This window comes from Plectropomus leopardus, chromosome 24 (assembly GCF_026936395.1).
Source record: "Plectropomus leopardus strain MGB_pleo_1.0 chromosome 24, ASM2693639v1, whole genome shotgun sequence".
NCBI lineage: Eukaryota > Metazoa > Chordata > Actinopteri > Perciformes > Serranidae > Plectropomus > Plectropomus leopardus.
In genome coordinates, this window is record NC_142199.1 from 701,018 (window position 1) to 727,406 (window position 26,389).

Sequence of the window (26,389 nt, forward strand, 5' to 3'; positions counted from 1 at the left end):
AAATATTGTTTTCTCTACAAATTTCTTGCAATTTGTGGAACATTTCTTAATGTGTTGCTTTTTGTTTTTTTCCTATGTTTTGTAAAAAAATCGCACCAATATTCTCAGGGTTCAGAGGTTTAAATATTTGTGAAAGACGGCTGAAAGCAGCACAAGCAAAAAAATGTCGCTCCAGGTTTCAAAGGGTTAAAGTCAACCTTTATCCAAACTTTTGTCCCCAAAAAGTAAAAGTAAGAGGTAAGAATTATTTAAGAAAATATCCAAAAATAGGTACAAATGTGCAGAGAACTATATTTAAAATTACAATTTATTTCTGCATTTAATTCATTTACTTTTTCTTTTTTTCAGCATTTTTAAGGTAATTTTGTTGTTTGTTTTTGATTCTTTTCCTGATTTTTTCTGGTAATCTCCTTATTCACTTATTTTTCATAATTTTTGGGCCACGTCTTGTTAAGTTGCTCATTTCTTTGTCAACATGTTTGACAGAAGTAATCAGTGAATTCTTGTCTGTTTAAGCGTTATCTGCCATCGGTCACTGTGGCCCTGATGATGTCACAGTTTTAGACGCTGAGCGATAAGACGTCCGCTCGTCTTTTATTGGGAAAAGCCGAGTGAAGTCCACCACAGGCCGCTTATGTAAACCACCAAGTTTATGTCACTTTTTTTCTATAACCTGGAGACCGTCACGTAGACCGACGCCGGCTACATAAGTTTGGCTGCCGTCGCTCAGCGCGCTCAGTCGCTGAAGTGGTGCACTCTGGGAAATAAACACGGGAAACATGCAGTCGATATTTACGAAGAACGGACTGGAAACTCCGGAGCCGGTGAAAGCTCAGGTGAAAGGTGAGTCTGAAAGTGTTTTTAAAGGGTTAAGATTTCATAAACTGTTAATGTATTAATTACAAAACGCTGCAGGTCACAGAGCTTTTTCTTATTTTGGTTTAACAGAAGAAAAGTGAACGAAAACGTGAAACTATCTCTGCAGAAGCTTCGTTTTGTTATTTAGAAAAATTAAATACAATTTTTGATACACAGGAATCTCTTTTTTTATTGTCTATGAAAATGTCATTTATCATTTTGCATTTTAAGAGTTTTTTATTTCGTTTGCTTTGACAAAGAAAAATTAAACACAATTTAAAAATATTTTTGCTGAAGCTTTATTTTTGATATTTAAAAAACAGGAATTTAAATTCTTAATACACTTTTCTTGAGTTCATGACATGAAACATTGTGGTAATGTCTCTTAAATCGTTATTTTGCATGCAAATAAAATCAAAATAGTGCAAAAATGCATGCAAAATTAAAATAAATCATATGTTTTGTAATATATATTTGCATAAAGTAATCAACAATTTAACAAATGTTATTGATTTTGTTTTTTTGTGGTTTTATTGTTGAAATGTGTGAAATACAGGCATTTACTGCATCTTTCATATGTATTTATGTTTTGCAGGTCACTGAATTTTTCTTTATTTCTTTTGCTTTGACAAAATTTTGAACTGTTTGTGGAACAACTTTGTTTTTTTTCGACACTGTGTTGTTGTTTTAACATCTTTATGATGAATATATGAAATTCAGGTATTAAATGCATCTGTAAAATGTCTTTACTTGATTTTATCTCCTTGTTCACATTTTGTTTCAAACCTCACGTCTGAGTATCCCAAAGACGCCGTCTACATAAAAACACCAACGTCAACAGACAGCATAAAGGTTAATTACCTGTGTGACCTTTGACCTTTAGGGTCCCTCCCGTCATGGCTGCAGGGGACTCTGCTGAGGAACGGGCCCGGACTTTTCTCCGTGGGAAAGTGCGAGTACAACCACTGGTTTGACGGCATGTCGCTCATCCACAGCTTCACCTTCAGCAACGGTGAGACAAAATTAAGATTTAAGCGCAACTTAGACTCACGAAAGAAAAACGGAAGTTAGAGTTAAAGTTAAAGTCAGAGCTGCAGGACTTTACCTGCTGTTGTTTTTTTAGGCGAGGTGGCCTACAGGAGCAAGTTTCTCAAGAGTGAAACCTACAAAAGGAACATCAAGGCCGACAGGATTGTCGTCTCCGAGTTTGGGACCATGATCTACCCAGATCCCTGCAAAAACATATTTTCCAGGTACAGACCAACCACGAGACATAGAAATCTGCTTAAGTCCATCCAGGATGTACAGAAATTTCTTTTTGTCGATCCAAAATTTGAAATTAATTCTAGCCTGTCCAATTAGTTAAAAAATTGGTGTAGTCCAACCAAAATTTGTAAAAATTTGTTTTACTCCTTTCAAAACTTTGTAGAAGGTTTAGTCCTTTCAACATTTCAGAAATATGTCTGATTCAACCCAAAATTTGACGTAGTTTGTTGTAGTCCATCCAGGACTCATAGGAATCTGTTTAAGTCCATCCAGGATATATAACAATTTGGTTTAGTCCAACCAAAATTTGTACAAATTAGTATTAGTCAAAATAGTCAAAAAGAAATGTGTTTTAGTTCATCCAAAATCTGTAAAATTTTGTTTTAGTCCATTCACAGAATGTACAGAAATCTGTACTCGTCCATCCAAATTTGTTGAAATTAGTTGTAGTTCTTCAAAAATTAGTTGATATGTGTTTGAGTCCATCTAAATTTTGTAGAAATCTGTTTAAGTCCATCTTGTGAAAACCAAAACCCCCGTTAACGCGTCTGAAACTCTCACCAGGGCATTTACACACCTCAGCAACATCATCCCCGACTTCACTGACAACAACCTGATCAACATCATTCGTTACGGTCAGGACTACTACGCCTCCTCCGAGGTCAACTACATGAACCAGATCGATCCCGCCACCCTGGAAACAGTCGGCAGGGTACATCCGTCTCCGCCCGCCTCCTCAAAGTACAAATACTTCCTCAAATGTTCTCTTAAAACAACCTCTCCGCCAAATTTCAGATCAACTACAGGAACCACATCGCCCTGAACTTGGCGACAGCTCACCCTCACTATGACAGCGAGGGCAACACCTACAACATGGGCACCGCCATCATGGGCTTGGGCCTGCCGAAATACGTCATCTTTAAAGTCCCTGCTGATTCTTCAGGTATGGATTGGACTTCAGGGACCTCCGAAACATGTCTTTGCTAGTCAAAACTGAGAGAACTCGAACAATAAAGATTTCCGAGCTCCTGAAATCTTTATCTGATGACAGCATTGAGGCTAATCTAGGACCTTAGGACATTTCTATGACTTCACATATTTGTATTTATTTTAGGGTATTTCTGAAATTTTCGGACATTTCTAGAACTTTAGAACGTTTCTTGGATTTTAGGATATTTGTAGGCTTTTTGAACATTTTTAGGATTTTAGGACATTTCTGGTATTTTAGGAAATTTCTAAAATTTAGGACATTTCTACGATTTCAGGACATTTGTAGGATTTTAGGACATTTGTAGGATTTTAGGACATTTCTGGGACTTTAGGACATTAGTGTCTCAGCTGTGTCCTCTGTCGGGGTGTGGGGGATCCTCCTCTGGCTCTTTTTTTGATCAACAGGCTCTATTTTGATACTATTTTATGTCTCTGACACCTTATGGAGACTAAAAAGACAAAACAGAAATGTTTAATTGCAGCACAAAGGCTAATTGGTTTATGATGCTGCAGTTATCAGGTCTGATGACCAGACGACAGACTTGATATCAGTAAAATCAAATTATCCAATAAAGACACTTGACAGACGATCTCTGCGTTTACAGTCTCTTCCCAACATGTAAACAGGATTCCTGGTTTCATTTTTTCAGGGTTGAAATATTAACAATACAGGGATGGGGGAGCTAAGTAGTTAAATTTAGGACTTTACTTGGCTTTAAGGACATTTCAAGGATTTTAGGATAATTGCAGCATTTTAGGACAATCCTAAGATTTAAGGATATTTCTAACATTTAAGAATGTTTCTAGGATCTTACGATATTTCATGAATTTTAAGACATTGTTTCTCTGATTTTACGACATTTGTCAGATTTTTGGTCATTTTAAGTTTTTGAGGACATTTGTAGGATTTTAGGACATGTTCTGGATTTTAGGACATTTCCATGTTTTTAGGACATTTAAAGGTTTTTAGGACGTTTCAAAGATATCGGAAATTTGGGGGATTTTAGAAAATTTCTACAATATATGACTGTCTCTAAGTATTTAAATATGTTTTTAGGATTTTGTTGTAGGATTTCAGGACACTTCCATGTTTTAAGGATATTTGTAGGTTCTTAAGACATTTCTAAAATGTATTATTCTCTCTAGGATTTTAGGACATTTCTGAAGTGTATTGATCTTGCTAGGAATTTAGGACATTTCAAGGATTTTAGGACGTTTGATAAAACAGATATATGTCACACCACATTGTGAATCTAGAGAATTGCAGCTAACACCTGGATGTCAGTTTTACACAGACTGAGATAACAAATGTGGAGTTTGTTCTCACAGTCTGATAACAAAATCATAACTAATGCTGACAATGATGTTTGTTCCAGATAAAGAGCGCAATAAGCCGGCGCTGAGGAAGGTCCAGCAGGTGTGTTCGATCCCAATGCGTTCCACTCTGTACCCGAGCTACTTCCACAGCTTCGGCATGACCGAGAACTACATCGTGTTCGTGGAGCAGCCCTTTAAACTGGACATTGTCAAACTGGCCACCGCCTATTTCAGAGGGGTCAACTGGGGGAGCTGCCTCAAGTTCGATAAGGATGACACTGTAAGATCAATACTTACAATTAGCATTTCAGCATTTAAGGAAAACATGCCGGGGGTCAGGGTCTTGAGGGATTGTCTCAATTCAAACGGGAAGATTTCGACCACTTTCTCTAATAACTCTGTCGCAAGGGACAACGGGGGACTCGAAAACCAAAGTTAGGGATAAAAAAAAAGAAATGGGATTGGGTTACAGCATCAGGTTTTAGGAGAGGTACTTCTAAACTATTGTGGGTTGAATGCAAAGTTCAGCTCCAACTTCCTCTGTACTCTGCAGACCTTGTTCCACGTCATCAACAGAAAGACAGGAAAGGCCGTGTCCACTCGTTTCTACGGCGACGCCATGGTGGTCTTTCACCACATCAACGCGTACGAGGCCGACGGCCACGTGGTGTTCGACCTGATCAGCTACAAGAACAGCAACCTGTACGACATGTTCTACATCCAGAACCTGAGACAGGGGACCAGCAACTTCATCGAGTCCAACAAGCACTTCTCACCACCGGTTTGCCAGCGGTTCGTCCTGCCGCTCAGCGTCCACAAGGTATGGTCACACGAACAACCCCAAAACACAGAAACTTTGTCGCATGCATGTCTTTAGAGTTTGTAGTATCGTGTTTTTTAGGACTCTCCCAGAGGATCAAACCTGGTGACTCTGGAGGACACGATGGCACAGGCGGTGATGCAGGAGGATGGTGATGTCTACTGCCAGCCAGACACCCTGTTTGAAGGTTCACCATCTGCACGGTTTGATTTTAACCTTGAATGTTAAGTCCTTCCTACATTACATGTCTGATTCCTCCTCAGGTCTGGAGCTGCCGCAGATCAACTACAGCTTCAACACAAAGAAGTACAGATACTTCTATGGCTCCAGGGTGGAGTGGTCCCCTCATCCCAACAAGGTGAGACACCTCAGACTACCGTCAACGCCGACAATCACCAAAACGTCTTTCAGAACCTGTCGACCAGTTGTTCCAACATTTTTGTCCAGACTGAAACATCAACAACTATTTGATGGATTTTCACTAAACTTGGTTCAGACATTAATGTTCCCAATAGGACGAATCTGTATTACTTTGGTGATTCCTGAACTTTAAATCAAGCGCTGGTCTTGCTCCAGATCCAAGTGATTAAGACAGGTTTAGTATTGTGCAGTTGCAAAGACAGTCAACCATTCAGTGCTTTGTAGGTGGGATTCATCATCTTCATACATTTTCTGTTAGCTGTGTTGCTGTCTACATGAAAAACAATGACATTAAAGTGACAAAAATCGGAAAAAGTCAGCCCAATCGTCAGAGAGACTGTTGGAATTGTACGTTTTTTCAAACCTGGTTTGAAAAAACGTACAATTCCAACGTACAATCCGCTGAAGCACATCTTTTCTATGATAGAGAAGCACTTATCAACATTGGGAAAAGTTGTGTGGGGTTTGGACTGTGAGAGGATCTACACCAACGGCATACGCCAAGCAGCTAGTCAGACCAGAAGGGAGAAACAAAACCGAAAGACAAAGAGAAGGAGGAGAGCCGGCATCAGGGCGAGGCTGACCGGACTTGGACCGAGAGCAGTTCCTCTACCAAACCGTCTTCTGGCTAATGTCCGCTCGCAGGAGAACGAAGTGGATGAGATGTGATTCTGGCTCATTCAGCAACAGGAAGGAGAGACCTGTTTTGCACACACCTTCACAGAGACATGGTTAACCCCTAACATCCAGGGACACAAGACTCTGATGCATATTAAAAAAAATGCACTGCAGGAATTGTATGAGACTGTCAGCAGCAAAATGCCCAAAAAACCCTGATGGACCTTTCATAGTAGCTGCTGATTTGAATCGACTCATCCTTCAACTCCAAAGACGTAGCAGGATCAAGGACAAATTTTAATTTAATTTTTTTTAATTTTGTGAAAAAGTGACTAATACATCTACCTTCTTCCTTAGCAATGTAGCAACAAGTTGCTGAACTTACTTGACTTAAGCCCTTTGGTCCTACAGGAAGCATTGGCTGTAGACATCTTCCATGTCACTCGGTTGTTTGCAGATTCTTTTGGATCTCCCCAGTTGAGCCCAGTCCTCGACATTTCTGCCTGGACTCCTCTTCTCCAGCTGTTCTTGGGGGGAACCTCTTTTCCTTGTGGGTTCAGGGCTTGTTGGATGATGTTTTTGGCAGGTTTTCTGACGGTGTCCAGTCCAAGTCCACATTCTCCTTAGCATTTGTCCACTACCTCTGTATGCCTTGCACCCTCGTCTTCATGTCCGGAGTAGATAATGGACTTCCTGCTGGTCAATTTGACCAACCGACTGTGTCCATCTTGTTTCTGCCGATCCAAGGACAGAGAGGTTGTAGTGCACCATTTCTTTGGCGTGTATGGCAGCCTGGATCACGGTTCAGATGTTCAGTTCAATTTAAGTTCATTCTGGAAACATGAAGGTCTAAACTGTTTTCATCCAAGAGCTTTTTCTGTCCAGACCAACTCAACTCTTATTAACTTTAACATTCTCTCTCTCCGTCCAACAGATTGCTAAGTTTGACATCGTCACCAGGAAACACATTGAGTGGCGTCAAGAGAACTGCTTCCCCTCAGAGCCCGTGTTTATTGCGTCTCCGGGAGCCGTGGAGGAAGACGATGGTGAGGGCTTCGCTTTGTCCTTCAACAATTTGGATTCACAAATTCAAGAAAGTCGAGATAATTTCCATCTTTGTGCCGACTGTTTGTATTTTCTGTCCTGCAGGGGTGATCTTATCGTCCATCGTCTCATCAGATCCGAAAATCTCTCCATTCATGCTTGTCCTCAATGCCAAAAACTTGGAGGAAATCGCCCGAGCCTCCATCCCCACCACCGTGCACATGGACCTTCACGGACTCTTCATCCCCGCTGCCGTCTGACGGCCGAACACACAAACCAGATTCATTATTTATTCTTTTATGTAAAGTCTTTGATATGTTTGAAGATGTTCATGTGTCGAAACCTCAAACTGTATTTGTACCTAAACTGTAAAGTCACTGGGGATTATCAACAAACTATGACGTTTCAAAAATGTTTCTTCTGGAAATTCTGTCATAATTAGTGCATAAATTCTTGAGTTACGTTCAAAAAACATGTTGTGTTAAGTCATGGGGCCTTGACTTTTTAACACTAAATTCAAATCGGTTTCTCCCTTACAGCTCTCTTGAAATGTTCCCAAAATGAGATTTACACAAGGTCAGGTGGACATTTATGCCAAATTAGAAAAATACCCTTTATGGTTTCCTTGAGATATGGAGTTCATTAGAATGTGACATTGACCTTTGACCACCAAATTCTAGACGGTACGACTTTGAATCCAAGTGGACGTTTGTGTCAAATTTGAAAAGCTACCCTCAAGACTGTCTTGAGTTATGGAGTTCATGGGAATGAGACGGACACAAGGTCACAGTGATTTTTACCTTTGATCACCAAATACTAATGAGTGATTTTTTTAGTCTGAGTCCACGTGTGTGCCAAATTCGAGAAAACTCCTGCGAGCTGCTCTTGAGATGTTGCATCCACAAAATGAGACAGACTCAAAGTCACAGTGACATTGACCTTTGACCACCAAGTTCGAACCAGTTCATTCTTGAGTCGAAATTAGAGGAAACTCCCTTAAGGTCGTCTTGAGATATCGCATCCACAAAATGAGACGACACAAATGTGTGGGACATTCCTTTTCATGTTACTCACTGTCATTTTTCAAAATAAAACCAATTTGTTAAAGTTTTAAAGGGTTAATTTTTCACGACAGCTTAAAGGCGCCATACGTAACTCTGGAGAAAAACAGCTGATAAGCGAGACTCATTCCCAGGTGGTCAAATATCGACACTTTAGGTTAGTGATCAGACCAAACCACCAACTGCAAAAACTAAAAAAAACTACTTAAATACTAAAAACTAAAATTCATTTTAGTCTGTTTGTGAAAGAAACTAGAAAATTAACTTTGTGCAGGATTACAAATTCTTATGAAAATGAGCAGGAAGAATTGTCATTTTAATTTAGTTTCCACAAGAGACAAAAAATAGATTTTCAATTTGTGTTTGCATGTTTGGTAAATTTTCTTTGAGGTTTGAAAATTCAAAATTATAGTGATTAAATAGTTGTATTTCATTTTTACATTCACAGCAAAATTTAAAAATAGCCAACTAGACATTTTGGAGTTTGAAATGATCGTTAATTTTGACTTTTTCTTTTTTTAAATACATTTTTAAGTAAACTTAAAAATGAGATTAAAAAGGCAATTTCTTTTCTATTTTCAGGGTAAATTCAGATGCAACAGTCCAGTTTAAACCTTTATTTTATTTAAGTTGCAGATTTGTCATTGTATTTTAACTCTTTAAAGCACGTAGAAAGAAATACAAAAAAAGATGTTTTTGTATTTCTAAAGATGCAATAACCTGTGATAAAATGCTCCACCATTCTCAAACATGAAAATAGAGTTTAGAGGTTTGAAAATGCTAAATTCCTGTGAACATAATAATGATTAATAATTATTATTATTTTCAAATTGAATAAAGTGAATCCTAAACATTAAAATTACATCGCAAACTGGACTTTTGCATTTGAATTTAAACAGTAATGTTGATTTTATGAAAATGAGCTTAAAGGAAATGAGGGTGAATTCAGATGCAAAAGTCCAATTTAAAACTTTATTTTTCTTATTTAAGTAGCAGATTTGTTTTTGTAATTTAACTTTTTAAAGTACCTAAAAAGGAATACAAAAAAGGGACTTTTTAAAAGATGCACTAATGTGTGATAAAATGCTCTTCTTCTTCTCAAAAATGAGAATAAAAGTTTTAAATTTCGGCGTTAAGCGCGTGTTGTTAGTACTGACGGCGGCGGCGGTTAGAGTTTCTTCTTCTGCAGACAGAAAACTGAACGGGAAACTCCGCAGGTTTCATCAGAATCATGGGAATTTATTACAGCAGCAGCAGAAACAGTTTAAAATCTTCCATCCAGTCGACACACCGCACAGCAAAGCCGCCAACGCCGAGTCTTTAAAGTCAACGCCATCGCTGCCGCTGCTTCAATGATTTGGTGTTTTTTTTGTGAAACCAGAAAAAAATGAACTTTTTTTCCTCTTTCCACTCTGGTGATGCTCAATCCCATAATGCACCTGGAGTGGCTGAATGCCGGCTCCTCGTTAAGCTCGTTAAGTCTGGAGAGGAGGGGGCGGAGCCTGGGACAGGAGGCAACAGCCACAAACCAGAGAAGAAGAAATAATAACAACGTCGATGCTGAAGAACAGGCACGTTGGAATACTGAGAGTGTGTGTGTGTGTGTGTGTGTGTGTGTGTGTGTGTGTGTGTGTGTGTGTGTGATGTGGTCTAAACTATCACTGTTTACAACAGTGGAAAAAACAGTTTGTTTCTCACAGAAAAACACTTTCACGTCTTTTTTTTTTTTTATATTTTCCAGCGCCATCTGAGGGAGGTGTGTGTGTGTGTGTGTGTGTGTGTGAGGTCCCTCAGATGATCTCGAAGGTCTTCTTCAGCTCCATGATCAGCTGCCAGTCCGTTTTCTGCATCTCGTCTCTGAACCAGTTCTTCAGAGCGTCGATGGACGCTCGCGTGATCTGAAAAACACAAACGTGCTCTGACGTCATGAAGAAAAACTGAACGTCAAACAGAAACTAAAAAGAGTAAATAACAATAATAAAATAAAAATAAAAATAATAATACATTTTATTTATTGAGCGCTTTTAAGAAACTCAAAGACACTGAAAACATTCACGTCTCACCTCATCAGTACGACAAACTCCTCCGCTCTTTGTTTTCTCCAACAGAGAAAAACTGTTGTCATTTATTGAAATATTCCAGTCAAATTCTAATCAGGTCATCCTTGAGTCCAAATGGACGTTTGTGCCAAATTTCAAGTCGTTTCCTCGAGCTGTGGTTGAGATTGGACTGATCTTAAAGCTGCGACTATCACATCAGTTCATGGTTAAGTCCAAGTGGACGTTTGTGGCAATTAGTGGCATTAGATAACATTTACGTCAGCGGTTTTTGAAAAAATTATTAAAAATAAAAAAAGACAAGGTCACAGCGACCTTTAACAAAAAAAATAAAATCAGTTTACAGTTGAGTCAAATTGGACATTTGTGCCAAGTTTGAAAAAATCCTCTTCAAGTGTTTTTGAGATATCACGTTAACAAGAATGAGACAGTCACAGTCATACTGACCTTGACTTTTGACCTTGGACCGCTTCATTCCATGGTTGAGTCGAATTGGATGTTTGTGCCAAATATGAAGAAATTCTTTAAATATTGTGTTCACGAAAATGTGACTGATACAAGTTTAGTCAAGTGGCTTGACCTTTGACCACCCCCTTCTCATCAGAGCATTGCTTAGTCCAGAAGGATGTTTGTGCCTAATTTTAAAAAAATCTCTCAAGTGTTCTTGCAACAGAGCATTCACAAGAAAAAATAAAAAAGAAGCCATTGTGACCTTTGACCATCACCAAAATATTATCAGTTCATCTTTGAGTCCACTTGAACATTTGTGCCAAATTTAAGAAAAAAAATCCCTATAAGCATTATTGGAGATACCACATTCACAAGAATGAAAAAAAATTGATGCCACAGTGCGCTTTGACCACTACCAAATTCTAATAAATTCATCCTTGAGTCCACTCATTGACTCTAACATTTGTGCCAAATTTGAAGAAATTTCTTCAGGTGTTTTAGAGATATTGCAGTAACAAGAGTGAGATGGACCCAAGGTCACCGTGAACTTGACCTTTGGCCACCAAATTCTAATGGGTGGACGTTTATGCCAAATTGTAAAAAAAAAAATAAATTTCTAAAGGCATTAGGGATATAAAGGTCACAAGAACGAGACAGACAGTTTAACAGGAACCTCTGACAAACCAAATCTAATCAGTTCATCACTGATTCTAAATCAACGTTTGTGCCAAACTAAATTTGTTCAAGGCATTTGTTTGTTTGAGACATCAGAGAATTTACAGTTTCTAATTTAGTTACAAAAAACAATAAAAACATGTTTAGATTAATTTAATTGGTTTAATTTAATTTAAACTGAAACTGAAACTAAACTCGACTTCTAACAGATACGAAAACGTTCCTTCCTTCATCTTTCCCTCACTTCCTCCCTTCTTACCTAATTCATCTCCTCAGTTCTTCACTTCTTCTTTTCCTTCAATTCTGTCTCCTGACTGTGACATCATCCTCCAGGAAACGCACTTTCCTCGTAACCGTGACGACGGACAAAACAAACTACAAGCTCCTGAAGAAACTTTTTAAATGAACCGTTTCCTCCTCCTCCTCTTCCTCATCCTTACCTTGCTGACGATGATGTCGGTGGCCTCAAAGTGGCGTCCGTACATTTTGGGCGACTCCCCGGGGATGGGCTCGATCTTGATGCAGACCTCCTGGCCCTTCTTGGCCATGTCCACGGACTTGTGGTTCATCTCGATGCTGGTGACCACGCCGATGTCCACAAACTGAAACACACCCGAGACAATATGAATGAAAATTAAATCAATAATCGCACGTGTGCGGAGAGCGTTTGTGGATGTCGTCTTACCCCTTTACTGGGGACGCAGAGCGGCGTCCCTTGTCGCAGGACGCCGGCCTCGATGGAGACGCCCATGACGATGGGATCTCTGGAGTTAAAGATGAACTGAGGAAGGACTCGCAGCTTTGCCGGGAAGACGGCGATGTGCCTGAGGACATCACCTGACATCACTCAAACAAGAAGAACCAACAATGACGAAAACGTTCCAATAAAATGTTTTTGTTCCTACTTGAACTCGTCCTGTTTGGCCTTCTTGTAGTCCTCTCGGTACTTCGTGAAAGCGTCAAACAGATGGTAGATGATTTCGGCCGAGAAGATCCGAACTCCCAGACTGTCGGCCATCTCCTGACTCTCCCGCTCCACCTTCACGTCAAACGCCAAAATCACCGCGTACCTGCAAAAAGATCACCGGTCAACGGCGCCGACCACAGCAGCAAGACGAGGTTCCACCACAGCTCCTTCCTCTCCCGGCTGCCTCTCTGCCTACATTTACATTTCCTCTAAAAAAACATTACTTAACTGTTCTCATCATTTTTTCAGAAAATATAAAACTTTTTCTTAAAAAATAACTTAATTTTTCACAATATATATTTTTTCTTAAAATATTTCGATTTGGCTTAAATCATTACAACATTTCTTATCAAAACATTATATCTCTGAAAATGTAAAACTTTATTTTTTCAATATATTTTTCTTACAATATTTAGATCCGTAACATTTTTTACATTTTTCTTAAAATATTTTTTCTTAAATTCTTTTCAGAAAAACTTTTTCTTAAAATAGTACAATACTTTTATCTCCAAAAATAACAATTTCTTTTTGAATTATTTTATTGAAACATTTTTTTCATTATAATGTAAATATTTTGACTGTTTCTTAAAACACAACTTTTTTTTCCAAAAACATGAGTCATTTTTCATGAAATAAATCATTTTTTCTTCATATATTTATTTCTCACAATGTTTTGACCTCCTCAGTAACTGTATTTTAATTTAAAAATGATCAAATCATCAAACAGTCAACTTTAGGAGAAGATAAAACTGCGAAAACAGGTGAAAGATACAAAACATTAAAAATGATCAAAGATCACGATGTTTGTAACAGAGCTTGTTTTCTTTTGCAAACTAACTTGAAATAATTCCTGATTTGTCCAATATTTTGGTTTTGCTGTTTAATTACTTTTTTAAATCGTAATTTTCTAAATCAAAATGTCTAAAAACCTTTAATAAATTAAAATAAAACGAAGTAAAAAAAGAAACGAGCGAAAAAAAAAGACTTTGGCAGGTTCATTAATGGACATCATTTTCTGTTAATAATTCTTAATATATAAAAGCCTGTACATATTCAAAATGAAATAAAAATAAAGAGACTCATATCTGATTGGTATTTTCAGAGTAAAGTGAGGCTGACGTACTGCGGGTCGTGCTCCAGCATCGCCGACGCCTTCATCACATCCTTCTTGTGAACCGGACCGATGTTGATCCCAGCATACTGCGGACACACACACACACACACACACACACACACACACACACACACACACACACACACACACACACACAGCTTTTCTTTTAGGCTCTACTTCCTGTTGCTTTTCAGAGTAAAGGTCCTGAAAGAAGCGCCCTGTACTCACGGGGACTTTAGACGTGCGCAGGAACTCCAGCAGCGCCTCCAGGGAGCCCAGTGTGGACGCCTGCACGTAAACGCCTTTCTCCTCCAGCTTGATGCAGCTCAGCGTCTGTTTGAGCTCCCGGATCAGTTCGTCCTGAAAACCAGCACCAAGCCGTCAACTGGGAGCCTCACAGGACCAGTTCAGCGCTCTGTGTGTGTGTGTGTGTGTGTGTGTGTGTGTGTGTGTGTGTGTGTGTGTGTTACCCTCAGGACGGGGATCTCGTCGTCCTTGCGAGCCACCAGCAGGGGGAGCCCCGCCAGCGTCTTCTCCAGGTCTTTCCCCAGAATCTTGACGCCCTGAGACGTCGACACCTCCTTGTGCTTCTCGTACTGGCTCTGCAGTCCATCAATCAATCAATCAATCAATCAGTCAATCAATCAATCAATCAAAGAGCCAATACATGACTGCAGACAACACATACAGGGTTCATACAGTTCAGTTTTAATAATAACTTTCAAGGACATTCAAGGACAACTTTTAGGACATTATCAGTTCTTTTGTATCATGATATATGAGCTTTTTGATATATATATTATTTAATATAATAATTTTAATTTTTTTGTTAATAATGATTAATGATATAATTATATTGAATACATAAAAATTAAATATGACTTAGGGACTGTCCATTATTTATGAGAGTGGAGGGAGTGGCTTATTTATTTTGGCTTAGGACAGGGTTATAAAACTTTAAATGGTGGTATTTTGTATTAGTTTAGCCACCAATTTTCAGCGAAAACTTAATCTTTTTGTCAATTTTAAAAGAAAACATTTTAAACATTTTGTTGTATTTTTGTACTGTTAATACTGGAATACTGTTGTATTTCCTTTCAAATTTTGGGCGATTTTTAAAGAAAACATTTTGGTGACTTTTGTTTTTTGGTAATTTTTAAAGAAAACAATTCATGGACGTTTTTGACGAATTTCTGAAGAAAAATTGTATCTGTCACCAAACTCGGCCATTTATCACAGACAGCCAAATTCAGACTTTTCCAAAAAAAATCTGGGCTATATTTAGTTTTCCAATTACCATTAGCAAATTCCATGACTTTCCCGGGTTTTTATGACCGCAGGAGCCCTACACACACCTTACACACACCTTACACACACCTTACACACACCTTACACACACCTTACACACACTTTACACACAGTTTTGACCCGCTCATGAGGGGAGATCTCGTGGTCTTTTATTTGAAATGAAGGCTGATGTTACCTTGACTCGTAGCTCCTTTAGAGGCGGCGGCAGCAGCAACCCTCTGATCTGCGTTACGATTGGTCCCTCCACCCCCGGTACGATGATGGTCTCTCCCTCCCGCAGGCGGCCGTTAATCAGGATGACGTCTATCGTGGTTCCCATACCGGGCAGAGCTTTCACCTGAACACACGGACTCCATCAGCATTATCCGTCCAGACGGTTTACTTCACTCTGAATCAAACCTCTCTTACCTCCATGACCTGAGCTCGCAGCTCGTCGCAGTGCGCCAGGCGGCGGGCTAACATCGTCTGTGTGAGCTCCACCAATAAGGAGATGAGGTTTCCCATCCCGTCGCCGCTGTGGGCCGAAGTGGGAACCAACGACACGAACGTCCGGGGGTCTTTGTTCTCGTAGAACAAGGCGGCGTTGAGACCCTGGAGAACAAAAACAGAACTTATTGAAGGTGTTCCTCAAGGCTCTGTCCTGGGCCCACTACTGTTTACATTTTTTTATAAACGTATTTAAATATTTTAACACATCTGTAAAATTTTTTGTTGTCACAGAAATTTGAAACGAATTTAAGATAATGTTTTCAGTCCAGGTAAATGTTTGTGCCAAACTTGAAAAAGTTCCCTCAAAGCGAGATACTGCGTCCACAAAAATGAGACAGATGAGGTCACAGTGATCTTGACCGTGACCAACAAAATATAAAATAATATAATCAGTGAATTCTTGAGTCCAAGTGAACCTTTGTGCTAAATTTGAAGAAATTTCCTGAAGGTGTTCATGAGACATATCGTTCTTGAGAATAAGACGTAAATGATGTCAATTTGACCTTTGACCACTAAAGTCTAATTAGGTCATTGATGAGTCCGTTTGGACGTTTGTCCAAATTTAAAGAAAATTTCCTCAAGGTGTTCTTGAGATTCTGCGTTTACAAGAGTGAGATGCATGCAAGTACAAAAGTATGAAACCCGCCCTTAAAGAAAAGAAAGGCTCTGATTGGTTGATTACATGATGATGCAATGATCCCTACCTGCTGAGCAAACTCCACGATGACGGCCTTGGCCCTCTCGTCAAACTCGTCTTTCGTGTTCTTCTTCTGCTTCTTCAGCGTGGTCACGACGTCAGTGTCCGGACTCTTCTTCCAGTCGTACAGACGGTCGATCTGATGACACAAAAAAAAAAAGTCAGAAAAAAACCAAGAAGAAGATGAGGGCGCCAGAGGATGAAGAGGGGACTGACCTTGTTGAGGGCGACAATGAAGGGACACTTCTTCTCTTTCAGCAGGTTGATGGACTCAAGCGTTTGAGGCTCGAGGCCGTGCATGATGTCGACCACGAGGATGGCGATGTCGCACAGAGAGCTGCCTCTGTTCCTCAGGTTACTGAACGGATATCAGATAATTGCCAAATATATTGTTTTAAAATACAAAAAAATATGGATTTTTTTTTTTTTTGAAATAACAAGGATACATGTCTTCCAGACTGTGATACTGAGGTTTGGACCTGTGTTACCTGAAGGACTCGTGTCCAGGTGTGTCGATGATCAGCATGCCGGGGATCCGCAGGTTTTCTCTCTCAAACTGCACAAACGACACTCGAGTTATTTTAGTCACAACGACCCCATTCATATAAAAACATTAATAACAGCATTACTATAACGCCATATAAAACACCGCCGTACGTTTTTAACCATCTTGGTCTGCTCCTCGATCGTCTCTTTTGGGACATTTGTGGCTCCGATCTGCTGAGTGATTCCTCCGGCCTCTCCGTCCTGAACATGAGTGTGTCGCAGCTACACACACACACACACACACACACACACACACACACACACACTGTTACTACAGCATCAGAAAACACAGTCCACCTTCGCTACATCAGCTAACAGTTGTTATAAGCACAGTCAGTAAACAGTAAACCAGTCTGACACCATAACAGTCTGCTAACAGCTAACGATAACAGTCTGCTAACAGCTAACGATAACAGTCTGCTAACAGCTAACGATAATAGTCTGCTAACAGCTAACGATAACAGTCTGCTAACAGCTAACGATAATAGTCTGCTAACAGCTAACGATAACAGTCTGCTAATTTTTGGCTTACAGGAACTTTTTGGCTAACAGTAACAAATAACAGTCAGGTAACAGTAAACAACAAATGGGCAATAAATAGTGAACAAACAAGTAGTAAAAAATTAGTAAACTATAAATGATCAGTAAACAATAAACAGTAAACAGTCAGTAAACAGTTAATAAATAGTAATCAGACTGTAAAGAATCAATAAACAGAAAATATTGAACAATAAAAACTACACAGTAAAGAGGAAACAACAAAAAGTAAACAGTGAGTGTCACCTTGTCGAGGATCTTGGTCTTCCCCGTGTCCACGTGTCCGAGCACACAGACCACCGGAGCTCTCAGTCTGTCCAGGTCCACGTTCTTCAGGTTCTCCGCTCTCCGTTTCTATGGAAACACACGGAAACACACGGAAACACGTTGTCAGTCAGAGACGGCGTACAGAGGAGACGAGCTCCAACTCCTCCCGAGCTCCTCTCACCTCGATCCTCCTCTTTGCCCGGTCGTACCGCCGCTCCTCCTTGGTCCTGCCGTCATCCTCGTCGCTCTCGCTGCTCTCGTCCTCGCTCTCCTTCGCCGCCCTCCTCTTCCCCTGACTCACCGCCGTCGTCGCGACCTCTTTCTCCTTCTCTTCCTCACTCTCCTCCTCGTCCTCCTCCTCCTCATCTTCCTCCTCGTCCTCCTCCTCCTCTTCGTCCTCCTCCTCGTCCTCCTCGTCTTCCTCGCTGCCCGTAGGCTGAGGTGGAGCCGTGACGTCCTCCTTCACCTCGATGTGGACTTTCTTCAGCTCTGAAAAGTTTAAACACTGCTGTCACTTTCTGTGAAAATAAACGCTGTACAAAAATGTCAAATCACTCTTGAGGACAAGGATTGTGATAAATTTCTGGTTTTAGTTTCTGAGCTGTTTTTATTTTTAGGTTTCTTTTATCTGAATGATTGAATATTTTGGAGGTTTTGACCCCTGATCGGATACAATAAGATATTTAAAGATTTTGGGATACAGGAAAAAGGGATGGATACTTTGCCTAAGAGGACATTCGTGCCAAATTTGAGGAAATTCCCTCAAGGGGTTCTTCAGATATCACGTTCACAAGAATAAGATGGATGCAAGGTCACGGTGACCTATGACCACCAAAATCTAATCAGTTCATTGTTGATTCCAAGTGGATGTTTGTGCCAAATTTTAGTCAGAATTATCTGAAGAATTCAAAAGAGTTCAAAATCCGCCTTAATATCACACACTCACGTCGCTCTGCGCACAAAATGCACTTCTCAAAATCAGGCTGTAAAAAATATTATACATTCAAATTATTATCTTATTATCTTAATTTTCAAACCAGCATCAGTCCTAATTTTTTGTCATGATGCCACTATGTTTTTAGATTTAAGAAAACACAAAAAATGAATTATTTTCAATATACTACATGCATATTTGGCACACTGACTGTGACAGGTCACCTAGTGGAAATAGCATGTATTTCCTCCATATGCCAAATATGGTCAAAATGACCTCATCAGGTGGAAAATAGTCAAAATGACAAATTCAGAGTCAAAAGCCCAGAATGACACCCAGAAATAATACAAGTCCTGTTTTTCTGCTCTGATGGCTGTGGGATCAAAAATGTCAGTTTGAATGGGTTTCAATGGAGCATTTTTGGACCAGAACAGTCTGAATGTAACTATTTAGTTTCCACAGTGTATTTTAGACTTATTGTAGGAGCTGAGCTGCAAATTCACTGATTACACTCAGATACACAATCTGGACTACATTTAGGACACATGCATCAACACACACACAATTATCACAACAGGAAGAAGGACAGAGACTAAAATGAACCAAAACAGTCACTAAAGGGTTAATCACCGGTAGAAATTAAAGAGCGCTCTGGGGTTTTTCTTTGGCTGATATCGTTTTTTTCCTCACCTTTCTCCTCATCGGTGGCGATGGCCTCCCAGTCGTCCACAGCTGCTTCTGGCTTCACCTCTGCACACAGGAGGAGGAGGAGGTCAACATCATGACCATAAACCCTGATCGTCACCGTACATTCTCCACTTCCTGTCTCCTGCAGACTCACCTGGCTCTGCAGCTGCCGGTGTCTCCGCCTCCGTCTCCATGGCAACGGGCTCTGGCGTCTCCGACGTCGGCGAAGTCACCTCTGAAGTTTCTACAAAGGACAGAGAAGGTTTTTAGTTTTATTTGTTTGACTGGCAGCAGTGGCGGACCCCGCCATCTGCAGGAGCAGTGAGGAGCAGTGAGGAGCAGTGAGGAGCAATGAGGGTAAGTGAGGAGCAGTGAGGAGCAATGAGGAGCAATGAGGTTAAGTGAGGAGCAGTGAGGAGCAATGAGGAGCAATGAGGGTAAGTGAGGAGCAGTGAGGAGCAATGAGGAGCAATGAGGGTAAGTGAGGAGCAGTGAGGAGCAGTGAGGAGCAATGAGGAGTGGTGAGGAGGTTACCCTCAGGAGTCTGAGCGTTGGGCTTCTTCCTCCTCTTGTCCCCGTAAACCGGCTTCTTCTTTGGCATCGAGTCTTTGGATGGCACTTCAACACCTGAGAAGTACAAGTACTGTCAATACTGAGTACTGAGGAGTAAACATACTGTCAATATTGAGTACTGAGGAGTAAACATACTGTCAATACTGAGTACTGAGGAGTAAACATACTGTCAATACTGAGTACTGAGGAGTAAACATACTGTCAATACTGAGTACTGAGGAGTAAACATACTGTCAATACTGAGTACTGAGGAGTAAACATACTGTCAATACTGAGTACTGAGGAGTAAACATACTGTCAATACTGAGGAGTAAACATACTGTCAATACTGAGGAGTAAACATACTGTCAATACTGAGGAGTAAACATACTGTCAATACTGTAAAAGAGGAGGAGAAAGACATAAAAAGAGGAGGAAGAACAGAGGGTAGAAAGAATAATTTAAAAAAAAGAGGACAGAGAGAGAGTTGGACAGACAGGGAGAAAGACGTCTCATGTCCTGAGGATGATGTCTCACCCTGAGCCTTCAGGGATAGACACAGAGAGGAGGACAGACAAAGAGGAGGACGTCCTGAGACGTGTGGAGAGCGTCTCACCTTGAGCCTGCAGCAGTCTTAGCGTGGCCTCGGCCCGAGCTCGCGCCTCCCTCTGAGCTTTAGTCAGCAGCTTGCCCTCCTTCTTCAGACGCTCCTTCCTCTCCTTCTCCTTCTGCTTCTTCTTCTCCTTGCGTTCCAGCTCCAGGCGCTCCTACAGGAGGAGGACAGAGGGTCAAAGGTCACAGAGGACGCAGACAGATGGAGGACGTATAAAAAGACGGAGGAGGTGTGTTTACCTGCTCCTGCCTCTGCTTCTCCAGCTCCTCCAGCCTCCTCAGACGCTCCTCCTCCTCCCTCTTGGCTCGCTCCTCCTCCTACAGACACACAGTGACTGTTAAAGACATGACTCTCATCACAGCTCCAGGACTACATTTCCCAGAATGCCTCACCTCCTTCATCTTGGCCAGAGCCTCCTGCATGGCCTTCACTGTGGCTTTACTGGGTCCCTTCTTCTTCTCCTTCTCCTCCTTCTCCCCCTTCTTCTTCTTCTTGTCTTTCTTCTTCTTGTCTCCCTCGGCCTCCTCTGAAGAAAAAAAAGTGACATTTTCAAAAACTACAATTCTTATTGGTCATCAAGTGAACGTTTGTGCCAATTTTTTATTTATTTTTTAATCCCTGCGAGGTTTTTTAGAGATATCGTGTTAACGAGAATGAGACGAACCCGAGTTCACAGTGACCTTTGACCACCAAAGTCTATTTAGTTCATTTTTGACTTGGTGTGGACGTTTGTGCAGAATTGGAAGAAATTCCCACAAGGCGTTCTTGACAAACGACATTGACAAATGATACGGACACAGTGATCTTGACCTTCAACCACCAAATTAAAACCAGTTAATTCCTGAGTCCAAGTGGACGTTTGTGCCAAATCTGAAGAAATTCCCTCAAGGTGTTTCTGAAGTATCATGTTGACGTAGTATCAGGCGGCTCTGTGAACATCAGCTGCTCTAAAAGGATAATTTGTTCCCTGCTGTGTTGCCGTCTTACCTTCACCTGCTGGCTCCGCCCCTTCCTGCTCCTCCGCCGCCGCAAGAGGTGGAGCAACCTGAGGGGGCGTGGCCTCTGCCGCCGTCTTCTTCTCTGGCTCTTTCTTGGGCTCCACGCTGCCCTCCTTCTCCTTCAGCTTCTTCTGCTTCAGCCTTTCCTCCTCCTTCTTCTTCTTCTCCCTCTCCTTCTTCTCCGCCTTCTTCTGCGCCGCCGTCTTCATCTTGAAGCCTCCTCCCTCCTCCTCCTCCTCCTCGTCCTCGCTGTCCGCCTTTGCCGCTTTGCCTTTGTTCTTCTTCTTCTTGTCCCTCCTGGAGGGGAACTCCTCGTCCTCGTCCTCTGACCTGTCCTCCTCCTTCCCTCCTCCTCCCCTTCTCACGCCTTTGTCCTCGTCTTCGTCAGACATCGGAGATTTTTTGCCTCCTTTTGTGTTGCGGCGAGAACGTGAGCCGCTGTCGTCATCGGAGTCAGAGGGAGGAGCAGCAGGAGGCGCCTGAAGACGGGAACAGAAACGTTAAAGTATGGAGGCTCAGAAGGGACAATCTTGTGACCTTGACCTTTGAACACCAAATTCTGATCAGTTGTAGATCGATAATAATGTATAAAACTTCACTGTTGCTGCTCATGATCGATGATCCCGGCTGTGATGATGAAGAACTGCACAGAGCGTGTGGTAGAAAAAAGTATTGAAAATAAATCTGTTTTTGAGTTTTGTTTTCATCTAAAACACGATTAGGACTGATGTTGGTTATAAATAAACTTCATGAAAGAAGAAAAGGCGGGTCCTCGGGGGTTAACAGGAGATCCTCACCTTCTTGTTGTCTTTCTGCTCTCCGTTCCTCTCTCCGTCCACCTGACCTTCGCCCTCGTCGCCCTCCTCATCTTCGGGGCTGGCGCCGCCCTTCTTGCCCTTCCTGGTCTTCTTCTTCTCTGGTTTTGGCGGCTCGATGGCCTCGGCCTCGTCAGCGGCGTCGGCTTTCTGCACAGTTTCAAAAAGACGCAGTTTTAACATCGTGGATTTTGAGCCGTAGTTTTGCAGATATTCCTCACGCTGTGAGCAGCTGTTATCACAATCATGGTGAGTATTAATGTGCAGACCTGATCAGAACTTACTCAGAGATTTCATTTGTATTTTACTAATTTTTTAAGTATTTTACTTTTTCATGATCATTATTATTATTAACAAATGTTTCATTTGATTTATTTGATTTTTTATAACTAACTAACTTACAGTTTTTACTTTGTTTTTTTTTTACTTTTCTCATATTTTACTGTAAACGTTTGTTTAGTGTTTTTGATTCTCTGTTGTTTTCTTACAGTTTTACATTAACGATCTTATTAATATTATTACCTTTGTTTTGCCTCCGTGCGTCTCCAAAGACAACTCCTCCAGCTCCTTCAGGATGTCCTCCTCACTGCAGGAGGACAAACACACACAGGTTACACAGAGGAGGAGAGAGGAAGAGAAGGAGGACAGAGGAGAAGGAGGAGAGGAGGAGAGGAGGAGAGGGGAGGAGAGGAGCAAAGGAGAGGGGAGGAGAGAGGAGGAGAGGAGCAAAGGAGAGGGGAGGAGGAGAGGGGAGGAGAGAGGAGGAGAGGAGCAGGACAGAGGAGAAGGAGGAGGAGAGAGGAAGAGATGAGGAGGATGAGGAGAGAGGTGGAAGAGATGAGGAGGATGAGGAGAGAGGTGGAAGAGAGGAGGAGGAGGAGAGAGGAGGGGAGAGGAGGAGAGAGGAGTAGAGAGGAGGAGGAGGAGCGGTGTCGTACTCGAAGTCGTCCCTCTTGGCTCCCTTCTTCTTCTTCTTCCCTTTGGGCTCCTTGGAGGCTCCGGCGCCTTCGATCTCTGCAGCCAGGGCGTCGATGTCCACGCCGTCGTCTTTGGCACTGAGGACACAACGACGACATCATCAATCAGTCAATCAGTGGATCAATAATCAGCGATCGACGCGTGGTCTGCAGGCCGAGCCGGAGAGCCGCTCTGTGAGTCGCAGCTCTCACAACAAAAAGCCGCCGACTCGGCACTCTCTCTGTCCACGGCCTTTTATTTCCCATCAGCCCCTCTGATGCCAGCTGAGCTCCACACAGTCTCAGAGAAGAGCGGCTTTATCTGCGCGTTTCCTCACACGCTTCACTCTCCCATCTTAACCAAAATCTGACTTTCTTCTTGTAGAGAAAATCTGAGTATTTTCACTCGGAAAACTACAGTTTCATTCCTCGAAAATATCCAACATTTAACTCATAAATTCAAAACTTTAGAGAGTTTTTTTTCCCTCGCACACGTTTGAATCTCTGAGAACTGAAGTATTTCTACTACCAGAACTACAATACTACTATTAGAAATAACGTGTATCCAAACATACAAGTCTACAACTGTATTATAGTATATATACTATTAGAACTGCAACACTGCGGCTGTACTACAGTACATCTGCTGCTAGAAGTACAGTATTTCTACTACGAGAACCACAACACTGCTATTGTACTATAGTACATCGTCTACTAAGATGACAATATATATATTACAAGAACCACAGTGCTACTGTACAATGGTAGATATACTATTAGAACTACAATACTGCTACTATACTTAAGCACATCTACTAGGACTATAATATATTTACTACTAAAACTACAGTCCTACTGCAGTGTTAGAGTATATTTACTATTAAAACTGCAACACTGCTAGTGTACTACAGTACATCTTCTGCCAGAACTGTAGTACATCTCCCATGAGAACTACAGTACTGCTACTGGAGCTAGCGTCCTATCAGCAGTTACATCAGCCTGCTGTTAGCCTCTCTCCCTCTGAGCCGATAACAGATGCTAACAGCTAGCGTAGCTCCTGCGGTCAGCCCCCCTCCTGGTTAGCATTAGCAGCTAGCCTCCCCGGGTGCGAGGGCAGCGCCAGGCCGGCGACGGTGCCCGTGCGGGCGGCCGGTCGAGGTTGAAAGCCCGGTCTGACGCTGGGAGCTGGGCTCTGAGAGCAGCTAACAACCGGCTCTCGGGCAGCTAACGCTAAGCTAAGCTAGGCTAATCGCTCCTGAAGCTAACACCTTGAGCGCTGTGAGCGGGCTCGTGCGAGCTCAGGTGCGCACAGGTGAGCGCGTGCCAGCCGGTGTTGTGTCATTAAGTCTGTCCGGTTGAACATCACCGTCACTCCGACTCTGACTCGTGGTTAGCTGCTAGCCGCTGAGCTAACGGCTAACGGCTAACCGGGCCCGGCTCTGAGGGGCTCGCGCGGCAACAAAGTTCCCGCGGGTCCGGTGTCTACGTGCTCAGGTGGCTCGTAACTCCCAGGTGGGGTTCTCCGTACCTGTCCTCCCCGGACTTCTTCTGTTTCTTGCCCATGCTGCCGCTGCGGTTCTCCGGTTCTCCGGTTCTCTCTCCGCCGCACCGACGGCTCACATCCACTCACAGATCGCCTCGAGGCGGACACACGAGGAGGGCTCACTCCGCTGCGTTTCCCGGCAACCACCGAGCTGTGAGCGCGCGGCTGTTTCCACAGAAACCGATGACGTGCAGGACGTCAAAATAAATAAATATCTTTTTGAATATTTCTATTGTGTCTATATTATTATCATTATCATTATCATTATTATTATGACTATTATTATTATTGTTGTTGTTGTTGCTGACATTCAAGGAGTACACATTACAGACTGAGCGCAGACCTCTGATGGGAGAAAAATAAAAATAAATAAAATACCAATTTAAAAAAAAACCTAAAATATTTATTATTATTTTGTTATTGATTTCCCCCCACTATATGGAGGTCAGTATATGTCACTATTGTTTATGTGTAATTTCTAAATATAAAACACCTTTTACAAATATGAAAAATATTTATGAACTCAAAAACATTATAAATGACCTTAGCAATTTTTTTAAAATGAAGAAACTAATTCTAAGATAATGTTGTAAATATCAAAAAGGAATTGAATAGACTGATGAGTAATGTATTTGAATAAAAATCTGAATGTCACTTTATTGACCAAAATATTATAAACAGCTGACCAAATGTATACATGTGTCAGTGTCTTTTCTCTGTAGTTATTATTAATTAATCTTTTTATTTTTCTTGTTTATTTATTTCATTTTTCCACATTTCACATCTAATAGATGTCCCACACAACAATCGGCAGTTCAATTAATTTACGAGGCAGTAACTGCAAAATGATTAGAATTATTATTCTATAACATAAAATAAAATATGAATGCATTTTAAATAAATCTGAAGTAAAAACCACGTAAAACACTATTTCAGTGGAAAACAGCATGACAATGTTTGCGATTCTTGCACAAAGATTTGGTTGGAGGAGAAACCATCAGAGTAACACCTCTTGTTTCTTCTCCGCTCTTCGTCAGATCTCCCAGCAGCGCGTGGCTCCAAGCTGCCGTGCTGCGCATGCGCGCTGCGACACGACTCGTGAAGAGGACTTTAACGTTTTTATTTGCAATTTCGGGTTTTAATCCCCCAAATATTTTAAGTGATCGATAATAAGAGATTAACTTTGACCGGTAATAAATTATTGACAAAAAGGCCAGTGCGAAAGCTTTTTTTTTTTTTTCATGAATTCCCATTTTAAAAATAATTTTATTGTTTCATTTATTTATTTTAGGACTTCTTCTAACCGGCATATTTATTTATAGTTACGTTTATTTACTTCATAGCCATATTTATTTACATTATACCCATTTTCATTTCAGAAGCATGGTTCTTCTTTTTAATATTATTTATTTTATTATTATTAATTATTGTTTTTTCATAATTTGTTTTTTTTAATTAACTTTTTTTAATTAATTAATTTCTAATACCAAATTGATGTATCTATATTTGTATTGCTTCATATATTTATGTAAGGAATTCATTCATAGGCTTATTTATTTCTTAATTATTTAATTCATAACCTGATGCATTGATTTTGTTTTCATATTTATTCATGTATTTCAGGGGATTTTTTTAAATTTTCTAATTCCACATTTATTGCATTGTCAAATTATTTCAAAATTAATTTCTTTGCCAAATTTATTAATCACCTGCTTGATTGATCTCAGTGGCTTATCTATTTATTTATTTATTCAATACTGACTGAATAATTATTCCATATTAAGGCACTT

General features: G+C 41.0%; 2 protein-coding genes across 2 annotated transcripts; one reads left to right on the forward strand and one right to left on the reverse strand.

Moving 5' to 3' along the window:
• Positions 1–683: 683 nt before the first annotated feature.
• On the forward strand, positions 684–8,004 carry bco1l (beta-carotene oxygenase 1, like). Its single transcript, XM_042513345.2, has 11 exons — positions 684–843; positions 1,742–1,870; positions 1,982–2,111; positions 2,689–2,836; positions 2,920–3,067; positions 4,491–4,711; positions 4,985–5,251; positions 5,333–5,438; positions 5,515–5,609; positions 7,224–7,335; positions 7,439–8,004. Exons 1-11 carry the CDS (start codon positions 780–782, stop codon positions 7,591–7,593), a joined length of 1,575 nt encoding a protein of 524 aa, XP_042369279.1. The 5' UTR covers positions 684–779; the 3' UTR covers positions 7,594–8,004.
• Positions 8,005–8,996: 992 nt separating this feature from the next.
• eif5b (eukaryotic translation initiation factor 5B) lies at positions 8,997–24,743 on the reverse strand. Its single transcript, XM_088074324.1, has 26 exons — positions 24,585–24,743; positions 23,039–23,155; positions 22,623–22,686; positions 22,083–22,250; positions 21,275–21,764; positions 20,680–20,813; positions 20,527–20,604; positions 20,291–20,441; positions 19,657–19,749; positions 19,277–19,366; positions 19,126–19,185; positions 17,683–17,990; positions 17,481–17,588; positions 16,809–16,919; positions 16,640–16,707; positions 16,368–16,509; positions 16,159–16,290; positions 15,374–15,556; positions 15,141–15,302; positions 14,128–14,259; positions 13,886–14,017; positions 13,667–13,743; positions 12,482–12,646; positions 12,262–12,400; positions 12,017–12,178; positions 8,997–10,292 (listed from the first exon to the last, which is right to left on the reverse strand). Exons 1-26 carry the CDS (start codon positions 24,617–24,619, stop codon positions 10,185–10,187), a joined length of 3,609 nt encoding a protein of 1,202 aa, XP_087930450.1. The 5' UTR covers positions 24,620–24,743; the 3' UTR covers positions 8,997–10,184.
• Positions 24,744–26,389: the final 1,646 nt, after the last annotated feature.